This window comes from Nicotiana sylvestris, chromosome 10 (assembly GCF_000393655.2).
Source record: "Nicotiana sylvestris chromosome 10, ASM39365v2, whole genome shotgun sequence".
Classification (NCBI taxonomy): domain Eukaryota; kingdom Viridiplantae; phylum Streptophyta; class Magnoliopsida; order Solanales; family Solanaceae; genus Nicotiana; species Nicotiana sylvestris.
Window position 1 is genome coordinate 35704818 of NC_091066.1, and position 10526 is coordinate 35715343.

The 10526-nt window shown below is 39.9% G+C and overlaps 1 protein-coding gene across 1 annotated transcript; it reads left to right on the forward strand.

Moving 5' to 3' along the window:
- Positions 1 to 305: 305 nt before the first annotated feature.
- On the forward strand, positions 306 to 9667 carry LOC138879185 (uncharacterized). Its single transcript, XM_070158779.1, has 4 exons — positions 306 to 782; positions 891 to 1177; positions 8663 to 8939; positions 9047 to 9667. Exons 1-4 carry the CDS (start codon positions 306 to 308, stop codon positions 9665 to 9667), a joined length of 1662 nt encoding a protein of 553 aa, XP_070014880.1.
- The last annotated feature ends 859 nt before the right edge of the window (positions 9668 to 10526 follow it).

Here is a 10526-nt window from a genome sequence, read left to right on the forward strand (position 1 = left end):
TCATTTATCAATTAACCTCTTCCTCACCCATCGTTCTAGTCAACCAGAGAAGGATTGTTCAACCCTCTCAACTCATCTCTTTCAATCCTGCCAGCCAACTCTCTTTGAAACTATTAGGGAGTTCGAACTACTCCACTTGGAAATCTCAAGTCACCACACTTCTTTTTGGTTGTGATCTTCTTAACTTTGTTGATGGTTCATCCACTCCTCCACCCACTCATATTCCAGATGAATCTAATAAAGAAGTTCCCAATAATGCCTTTCGCCTTTGGCTAAGTCAAGATAGTCTTGTTCGCGATACATTTATGGCATTAGTTGATCTCACAATAGCACCTCTGATAGCTCACGCATCCACTGCCAACCATGCCTGGAATATACTACAAACCACTTATGTTAATAAATCTCATTCATGCATATTCAGCCTTCGTGATACTCTTACTAACCTCAAAAAGGACTCACGTTCTATTGATGAATACATGAAACAAATCAAATCAATCATTGATGATCTCGCCTCTAGTGTTTCCCTTATGTCGGATGAAGAAATTGTCATCAAAGTTCTAAGTGGTCTAGGTTCTAACTACAAAGAACTCTTTGTTGCTATTAAGGCTAGAGATAACCCTATTTCCTTTGAAGAACTTTATAACAAACTGTTGGCACATGAAATGTTCATAAAACATTCAGAACCAAAGAGTGCCGCACCAATCATCACTGCCCAATTTCACCAAAAGTCCCATAACTCTGATTCCAAGAATAAAAACCCTATTACTTTCAATCACAGGAACGTATCACAAGCCAACCCCAACCCCCACCGCAACAACACCTCTCAATATACTATATTTTTCAATCTTTCTTACACTAATGGCAACAACCAGCAATGTATCCAATGATAGTTATATGATAAAAATGGTCATATAGCCAAAGTCTATCGCTCAAGGTCTCATAATGCAATTGAAGCTCAAGACAACTTTGCCACTTTTATGGCTTATGCTTCCAGCCCTTCCAATAATTGGATAGTTGATTTTGATGTTTCTCATCACATTACCAACAATTCTCAATCCCTACAGGCCTCTACTGAATTCCCAAGCACTGATGAAATCATTGTTGGAGATGGTAAAACTATTCCTATCACACATATAGGCCACACTACTCTCTCCTCACCTCCCAATTCCCTTAAACTGTGCAATATTTTGTGCTCTCCTTACATTAAGAAAAGATTAATTTCTATTGCGAAATTTTGTCTTAAAATCTAACCTCTATTGAATTTTTTCCTTATTCTTTTCTTGTGAAGGATTTGAACACGAGAGCATGTCTTCTGCAAGGTCATAGTAATGGAGATCTCTACGAATGGCCATCTACAGCAAGTAGTTCATCACCTAGTGTCCCAAAAGTTCATTTCACCACGCAAGTATCACCATCACTCCATCTTGGGTATGCTCGACTTGGTCACCCACAACCTCGCATCACTAAATCTTGTGTTTCATCTTTTAAGCTTCCATTAGTGAATAATGAGTCTTTCACCTTTTGCAATTCATGTCTATATAATAAAAGCCATCGACTACTCTTTGGTGCAAACACTATTTCTAGTACGAAACCATTTGATGTAGTTTACTCTGATGTTTGGGGTCCCTCTCCTATCTCTTATTTTGATAATTTTCATTTCTATGTGGTGTTTGTTTATCATTTTACTAAATACACTCGGTTGTTTCCCATGAAAGCTAAATCGGAAGTTAAGAATATATGTAACGACCCGGTCGGTCGTTTTGAGAATTTAAGTTCTATTCAGTGGCATAAGGTCTTAAGCAGCTTCATATTATACGTATCTACTTGCGCGTGTGGTTGAATTCAGTTACTGGATGATTTAGAGTCGAATTGGAAGAAGGAATCTAGTTTTGGAAGCTTATGCGGTGAGAATTTGACCGAAATTTAACTTTTGTATAAACGGCTCCAGAATGAGTTTTGGATGATGTCAGCAGCTTTGTATGGTGACATTGGACTTAGGCGCGTGTCCAGATTCGGATTTGGGGTCCGTAGAAAATTTAGAGCATTTCGGCGGAAGTTGGAAAAAGTTAAAGTTTGGAAATGGAGAAGTTTGACCCATAGTTTACTTTCATGATATCAGGGTCGGAATGCGATTCCGAGAGTTGGAATAGATCTGTCTTTTCATTTGGGACTTGTCTGCAAAATTTGACGTTATTCCGAGTTGGTTTGATTGGTTTCGGCACGAGTTCTCAAAGTTGGAAGATTTGGAAGTTCATAGTTCGATTCATGGTGCGATTTGCATTTTCGACATTGTTTGATATGATTTGAGACCTCGAGCGAGTCTGTGTGAGGTGGTAGAACTTGTTTGTGTGTTTAGACAGGGTCTTAGGGGACTCAGGTGTGTTTCGGGTGAGCTACATGTCATTTTCCCTTATTTTTGAACTGCTGGTTCTAGTGTCTGATGTCCTTCTCTGCTAATCGTCTCAATTTCCTTCTTCACGCTCGCTTAATATTCCTCGCGATCACATAACTCTGCACATTTCCCTCTTTGTGTTCGCGTCTTCTATTCCGCGTTCTCATAGTAGAAACATGGCCTTGGGCACTGGTACTCGTTACTCTTCACGTTCACGTGTTTCCCTATGCGTTCGCGTTGGCTTTCGTCTTTTCTTCTCCGCGTTTGCGAGCGTGTCTTCGTGTTCGCGAAGCAAAACCTGGGCAGCCTTCATTTTTCTTCTTCGCAAATGCGATCCTTCCTCCACATTCGCGATACTTTAACACCTGGGCAGAATATAAGATCTTCAAATCGAGGGTTAGGCCATTTTTGTCATATTTTGACTTGTAAAGCTAAATTTGAGCGATTCTTCGTGGGTTTTCAAGTAATTCTACGTTCTAGATGTTTTAAGAGAGTTTGTACCTCAATCCCTCGGGGATGCATGGCGCGCGAAGTTTGAGCAGTTGCGCCAGGGCACTATGTCAGTATTAGAGAATGTCGTCAGATTCAGTGATTTGGCCGGAATGCACCTGCCTTGGTCGCTACAGTTAGAGAGCGAGTCCATAGATTTATTGAAGGACTCAGGCATGATATTCAGTTTAGCATGGCTCGGAAGTTAGAGTCAGATGTTTCATTTCAGCAGGTGGTAGGGATCGCTCGCGGGTTAGAGAGCATGTGGGACCGAAAGCGAAAGGATAGACGAGATCAGAAGAGAAGGTATAGGGAGGCGAGGAGGCCTCGTAGACGGGAGAAATCTACTAGTCCTTATTTTAGAGATAGGGTGCGACATGGTAGAGGTTTCGTATGTTAGCTAGTTGAGCTTGCGCTTCAGGCTTTTCATAGTGATTCAGGTGTTCATGGGTCTCAGAGTACCCATACTACACAGTTCCCACAACCACGTTAGCAGAGTAGTTGCCCTGAGTGTGGAGATACTAGCCACATGGTGAGATATTGTCCTAGATCTCGGATAGATATGTCACAATGAGGTATTCAAGCGAGTAGAGGGCACCCAAGAGGGGTAGACCCGGCCCGTTGATGTGTTTCATATAGTAGGCTTGAGGCTGTTGTGCCCGATGATGTCATTCAAGTATGCTTTTAGTTTGTTATAGAGGAGCACCATCCGTATTTCATTTCAGTTCTACTTATTGGGGGAGTTCCCTATTTGTTGCTCCACTTATGGATGTGTTTCATTATTTGCACTCTGTTTATGTGTTGCTCTGTTGGCAGGTTCTATGAGTGATAGTCCATGTCTATTGTCTATTTCTCTTCATTATTGAGAGTTATGAGGCTAGTGGTAAATTCCTATTGTCCATTACAGTAGGCTTGATGTGATTTCTGAGTATTTTTGGTTATGAGCTGTGATTTTTTACCCCACCGGTGTGAGAGCCAGTACGTGTTGTAATTCTGTTAACGACATTGATCTAGTGAGAGGTTCCAGCTGGTTTGATGTATACCCTACTTGTGACTCAGAGTTGAGGGCGGGACCCTCGTGATTTCATATGATTTGATGTATTCGAACCAGGCAGTGTACCGCGATGGTAGTTATATCAGGACGAGGTCCTTGTGAATTGTTCATATGCTTTAATCCTTTCTTTGTTATATTGTTTTGTAGGTTAGTGCTGATAGAGAGTTGTGCCTGTCGGGCTTGTTTGACAGTTCTCCTATGTTTTTCTCCTTACATATTCAGTCATTTTCGTTCTGTGCTTCTTAAATTTTAGCTTGCAGGGTGTGTGTCTGGTGGTGTTAGTTGTGACTTGTTGATTAGGATGTTTAATTATGATACATTCGTGTTTTTTGCATTGATGTCAGTGTTATGGAGGTTTGAAATAGAGTTCTATCGAATATGAGGCTAATTGTCGGTGCTGGATTTAATTTCAGGCAGCTATTGTGATCAGAAATGTTATTATGGGCCTATGTGTGATGTGTCATGTTAGGTGGTTGTACTCTATGGGTGTAGGCATAAGTGGTTGCAGCTAGTTAAGACCGATACCGGATATAGATTTAGAATCGGGTCTTTTGAAAATGGATGGAGGGTGAGAATTTTGGCTTTGTGGCTTAACAGTGTTGGTAGAAAGACTAATTTGCAATTGAGATGGTGTTGTCGGGCTTATGTAGATTAGGGTGACGTGGGATCACCTGTGGGTGTATGTTGGAAGTGTGCATTTAGTGATTTGATGACTTCGAGACGAATCTTGGCACGTTCGAGGATAAACGTTTGTTTAAGAGGGGGAGGATGTAACGACCCGGCCGGTCGTTTTGAGAATTTAAGTTCCGTTCAGAAGCATAAGGTCTTGAATAGCTTCATATTATGTGTATCGACTTGCGTGCATGGTTGAATTCAGTTATCGGATGATTTAGAGTCGAATTGGAAGAAGGAATCTAGTTTTGGAAGCTTAAGCAGTGAGAATTTGACCGGAATTTAACTTTTGTGTAAACGACTCCGGAATGAGTTTTGGATGATGTCAGCATCTTCGTATGGTAATTTTGGACTTAGATGCTTGTCCAAATTCGGATTTGGGGGTCTTAGGGTAATTAGAAGCATTTCGGCGGAAGTTGGAAAAAGTTAAAGTTTGGAAAATGGAGAAGTTTGACCCATAGTTGACTTTCATGATATCGGAGTCGAAATAAGATTCCAAGAGTTGGAACAGCTCCGTCTTGTCATTTGGGACTTGTCTGCAAAATTTGACGTCATTCCGGGTTGGTTTGATTAGTTTCGGCATGAGTTTTCAAAGTTGGAAGATTTGGAAGTTCATAGTTTGATTCATGGTGCGATTTGCATTTTCTGTGTTGTTTGATGTGATTTGAGACCTCAAGCGAGTCTGTGTGAGGTTATAGAACTTATTTGTGTGTTTAGACAGGGTCTCAGGGGCCTCAGGTGTGTTTCGGGTGGGCCACGGGTCATTTTCCCTTATTTTTGAACTGCTGGTTCTGTTGTCTGATGTCTTTCGCGTTCGCGAAGCATCTCTGCTGATCGCCTCAATTTCCTTCTTCGTGCTCATATAATATTCCTTGCGATCGCGTAGCTCTGCACATTTCTCTTTGCGTTTGTGTCTTCTATTCCGCGTTCGCTTAGTAGAAACCTGGCCTTGAGCACTGGTACTCATTACTCTTCCCGTTCGCGCGTTTCCCTACGCGTTAGCGTAGGCTTCTGTCTTTTCTTCTCCGCATTCGCGAGCGTGTCTTCACGTTTGTGAAGCACACCTTGGGCAGCCTTCATTTTTCTTCTTCGCGAATGCGATCCTTCCTCCGCGTTCACGATGCTTTAACACCTGGGCAGAATATAAGATCTTCAAATCGAGGGTTAGGCTATTTTTGCAATATTTTGACTTGTAGAGCTCGGTTTTGAGCGATTCTTTGTGGGTTTTTCAAAAAATTTGATTGGGTAAGTGTTCTTCACCTAGTATTTAATATATTCCATGATTTTATCTTCATTTTTATCATTTAATTTGTGTTTTGGGTTGAGAAAAAAGTTGATTTTTGAAGAAAATTTCTAAAATGAAAAATCATGATTTGAAGGACAAAATGGTATCGGAATTTGATAATTTTTGTATTGTTAAACTCGTATCAGAATGAGTATTCGATTTTTGTAAAATTTGTCGGGTTCCAAGGTGCGGGCCAGGGGGTCGACTTTTGGACCGATTTTTGGATTTTGTTAAAGATTGAGATTTTATGATCCGGAATAGTTTTTTGTGAGTTTTATTTGTGCTTTGAAGTTATTTTTGGTTAGATTTGATCCATCCAGAGGTCTTTTCATCCTAGAAGTTCATTTTAGAGGTATCGGTTTGTCTTCTTTGAGGTAAGTATTTTGTCTAACCTTGTGTGGGGGATTTTTCCTTAGGATTTGAGTCTTCTATGTTGATTATAGTTCGTCCACGCAAGGTGACGAGTGTGTGCTCGGACTTATTTGTGAACAATTGGCCTTTTAGGGTTCTTAGGTCCTTATATTCACTGTGTATGATGTTGTTCTTGATATGACTAAGTTCTTATTAACTAGTTTCACCTCTGCACGCTTAAATTAAAATTAATTGCTTTAAGATTCCCTCTTATTGCCTATTTGACTCTTATTTGACTTAACTGAAGATTTTACCTCTTCTATTGTCATGCTATCTCTTCATAACTGTTTATCTTTATTTGAAATTATCATCATCTCCTCCTATAATTGTTTAGTCTTAATTGAGGTTATGATTACCTTTCCGCTATCTATCTTTAATTGAATTGTTGAATATTCTTCGTAACTGCTCAACCTTAAAAGAAGTCTAGATATCCCATGTGTTTAGTTGACTTGCCCTTATTTGGAACTTCTTGACTTGTGTTAGTTTTTCCTTGTTGTCGAACTGTATATTGTGGAATCATTGTCGCATATTAGTTCCTTCCTTGTTGAGCTGCTCTTTTTACGCCTAGCATTCTTACTGTGATTATTCCTTGTGAATGAGTTCTACCGTTTCTTTGTGATTTAAAGTTCTTGAGTTAATTTACTTGTCGTACTTTGTATTATTGTCATTATTGTTGTTGTACTTGTTGTGGTGATGCACGAGGTTTCTGTCGTGCTATAACTGTTATCTCTGTTGGTTGCGCTGCATATTTACTTTGGGACTATGGAAGGATATTGCTGATTATAGACACACACCCTTGTTTACTTGCCTTCCATGTGAGAATGACTCTATTTGGTACGTGAGTCGTCAGTGCCGTTATAAGGTGTGATGATGGCACATGATGCTAAGTATTAGGGTTCAAGTATTGAAATCCGTATTGTATGATTATGAGATGAGGTGTCACGGGATGACTTATATTCGAAGGATATTTATTTGAAAAGATTATATTCGAAAGGTATTTATCTTGAAAGAACTATGTTTGAAAGATATTTATTTGAACGAAGTATATTTCGAAATATCTTTATTGGAAAGGATTATATTCTAAAGATTTCTATTCGAAAACTTATGGGTGAAAGATTTATACTTGAAGGTTTGAACTAATTGATTGGAGTTTGTTGGCTAAGACCTGATGTGAAAACTGTCGTAGTTGCTGAGTTATTACTTGCCTTTACTCTATTTGTGATTTCGGATTTGGGTTGTGTTTCCGTTCACTCTTCAGTGTCCTTATTATGGTGTTCTGTTGTTACTTGTTGTTTCCTTCCTTATTGCAGTTGTATTGTTAGCCATATCACGTAGTCTTTATGTAGAGATCATGCATTGTTGTCCCTATACTTATGCTTGTTCAGTTTATTAGACCAATAGGTGTCTTGACTGTTCCTCGTCACTACTCCACCGAGGTTAGTTTGATACTTACTGGGTATCGTTGTGGTGTGCTCATACTATACTTCTATATATTTTTTGTACAGATCCAGGTATTTGTTCGTTAGTAGCTGTGCGGATCGTTACTGTGGAGACTCAAGGTACACCCGTTGCTGCGTTCGCAGGCTTCAGAGTCCCCTTCCTAATTTTGTATTCACACTGTTTTACTTATTTTCAAACAGTTGTATTTAGAAGTTGTAGTAAATTCTGTAGAGCTTATGACTTGTACTACCGGTTTTGGAAAATTGTGAATTCTACAAAAATTTCTATATCGAGACTGTTAGACTTTCTTTATTATTGTTGATATTCCGTAAATGTTAGGCTTACATAGTCCCTAAGAATAGGTGCCATCACGAAACCCAATGGAGGGGAAAATTGGGTCGTGACAATATATTTCTAAACTTCACACGCATGATAACAAATTAGTTTCATATGTTAATTAAAACATTCTATACGGATGGAGGAGGCGAATATGTTGCTCTCAAGTCTAATCTGTTGAATCATGTCATTCAACACCTAATAAGTCCTCCTTACACTCCGCAAATCGTTGGTACAACCGAAAGAAAACATCGACATATTGTTGATATAGCTCTAACCTTGATTCACCATGCATCTGTCCCCTCAAATTTTGGTCCCTTGCTTTCCAAACTGTCGTTTACCTTATCAATCGTCTGCCCACATTGCTACTCACACTACAATCACCATTTCAATATCCTTTTAACTCCTCACCCAACCATCACAAATTTAAAGTCTTGGGGTGCCTTTGCTATCCATGGTTAAAACCATATACCTTTTCCAAACTTGATCCAAAATCTAAGCCTTGTGCCTTCATGTGATACTCCACTATCACTAACAACTATGTTTGTCTTGATCTCTCTTCTTTCAAAGTGTATCTTTCCAGACATGTTTCTTTCGTTGAACATATCTTTCCCTTCAAATCAAACTTTTCCGCTCTTGCCCGAGCATCTTCTCTCAATATGGACTCTTGGCACTATCCTTTAGAAAGCCCTCCTTTACATTCCAACTCGCAAGCTAACACTGATACACTTATCCTGCTTCCTACACCTTCACACCTTGAACAACTTGCTGCTCAGGTCACTCCAGAGATCACCTCAACTTCTACCATTGCGGCTGACATGCCACCAAAGACATCTGTAAGTTCAGCTTCTCCTTCACAGGTATCTTCTACACCTAACTCACTTACTGTTATGTCTTCTCCATCTCAATCATCATTGTATTAACCACAACCTAGGTTGCAATCTTCCAATCATCGCATGGTCACTAGAGCACAAACAACATTTTCAAACCTAAGGTTATTTTTGACTACCTTGCTGTATCCTCACCAAAGAAGCTACCTTTTGCTCCTAACACATTTTATCAAGCCAAGAAATACCTTGAGTGGCAGGCTGCTATGCATGATAAATTCACAGCTCTTCTTAAAAACAATACCTGGTCTTTAGTTCCTAGCTCACCCTCACATAATTTTGTTGGCTGCAAATGGGTTTATCGTATAAAACATAAACCCGATGGATCGATTGATCGATTCAAAGCTAGGTTAGTAGCCAAGGGTTTTTATCAATGTCCTGGGGTCGACTATCATCACACTTTCGGCCCTGTAATAAAACACACTACTATTAGGCTTATTCTCACTTTAGCAGTGTCATTTAAGTGGCCTTTACGTCAACTGGACGTAAACAATGCCTTCTTGAAAGGAACTCTCAATGAGGTTGTCTATATGCAGCAGCCACCGGGTTTTGTCAACCTCGACTTTCCACAACATGTCTGCGAGCTTCACAAATTCATTTATGTCCTTCATCAAGCTCCTAGAGCTTGGTACAATGAGCTTAAAACCTTTTTTCTTTCCTGTGGGTTCCTTAGAGGAAAATCAGATGATTCTTTGTCATAATCTATGTTGATGATATTGTGGTCACTGGTTCCAATTCCTCTCAAGTCCAAACCACCATTCAACTCCTAGGTGATAGTTTCTCCATTAAAGACCTTGGTCCCTTGCATTTCTTTCTTGGAGTCGAAGTTCTACGAAATGCACATAGTTTAATTCTCACTCAAAGTGGCTTTATTGCTGATCTTCTAGAAAAGTTTGGCATGCTAAACTCCAACAGTGTTGGCACGCCGATGTTAGTCGGTGAAGCACTCTCACTGAATGATAATTCTACACCTGCTAATGCCAAACTATATAGGAAAGTTGTTGGTTCCCTACAATACCTAACCTTTACTCGACCGGACATCTGCTTTGCAGTAAACAAACTTGCTCAATTTCAACATGCTCCTAGTTGGAAGCACTGGCAGGCTGCCAAACGACTTCTACGCTTCTGAAGGGCACTATCACATATGGTCTCCATTTTTATCCCAGTAGTTCACTCAAACTTCAAGCATACTCAGATGCTGATTGGGGTGGACTTCCTTATACGAGGCATTCGACTTCAACATATGTTATCATTCTTGGAAATAATTCCATAAGTTGGTGCTCCAAAAAGCAATGGACAATTGCTAGATCCTCCGTAGAAGCTGAATATAGAGTTGTTGCTTCAGCTGTTGCTGAGCTTAATTGGATAACCAACTGGCTGAAGGAGCTTCACATTCCAATATCCAGTCCTGCTATGGTATTTTGTGACAACATTGGTTCTACTTACCTTAGTCGCAACCCAATTTTTCACAGTCGTATGAAACATGTAGCTATCAATTTTCACTTTGTTCGAGATCAAGTGGAACGCAATGAGCTCTCTGTTAATCACATACCCACTGGC

Bases quoted from the DNA above. Each gene is read 5' to 3' on its own strand.
- LOC138879185 (XM_070158779.1), top strand. From the start codon at position 306: ATGGCATTAGTTGATCTCACAATAGCACCTCTGATAGCTCACGCATCC. The intron at 783-890 runs GTATCACAAGCC...ATCCAATGATAG, and splicing joins TTACTTTCAATCACAGGAAC to TTATATGATAAAAATGGTCA. The intron at 8,940-9,046 runs GTATCTTCTACA...CATGGTCACTAG, and splicing joins GTTCAGCTTCTCCTTCACAG to AGCACAAACAACATTTTCAA.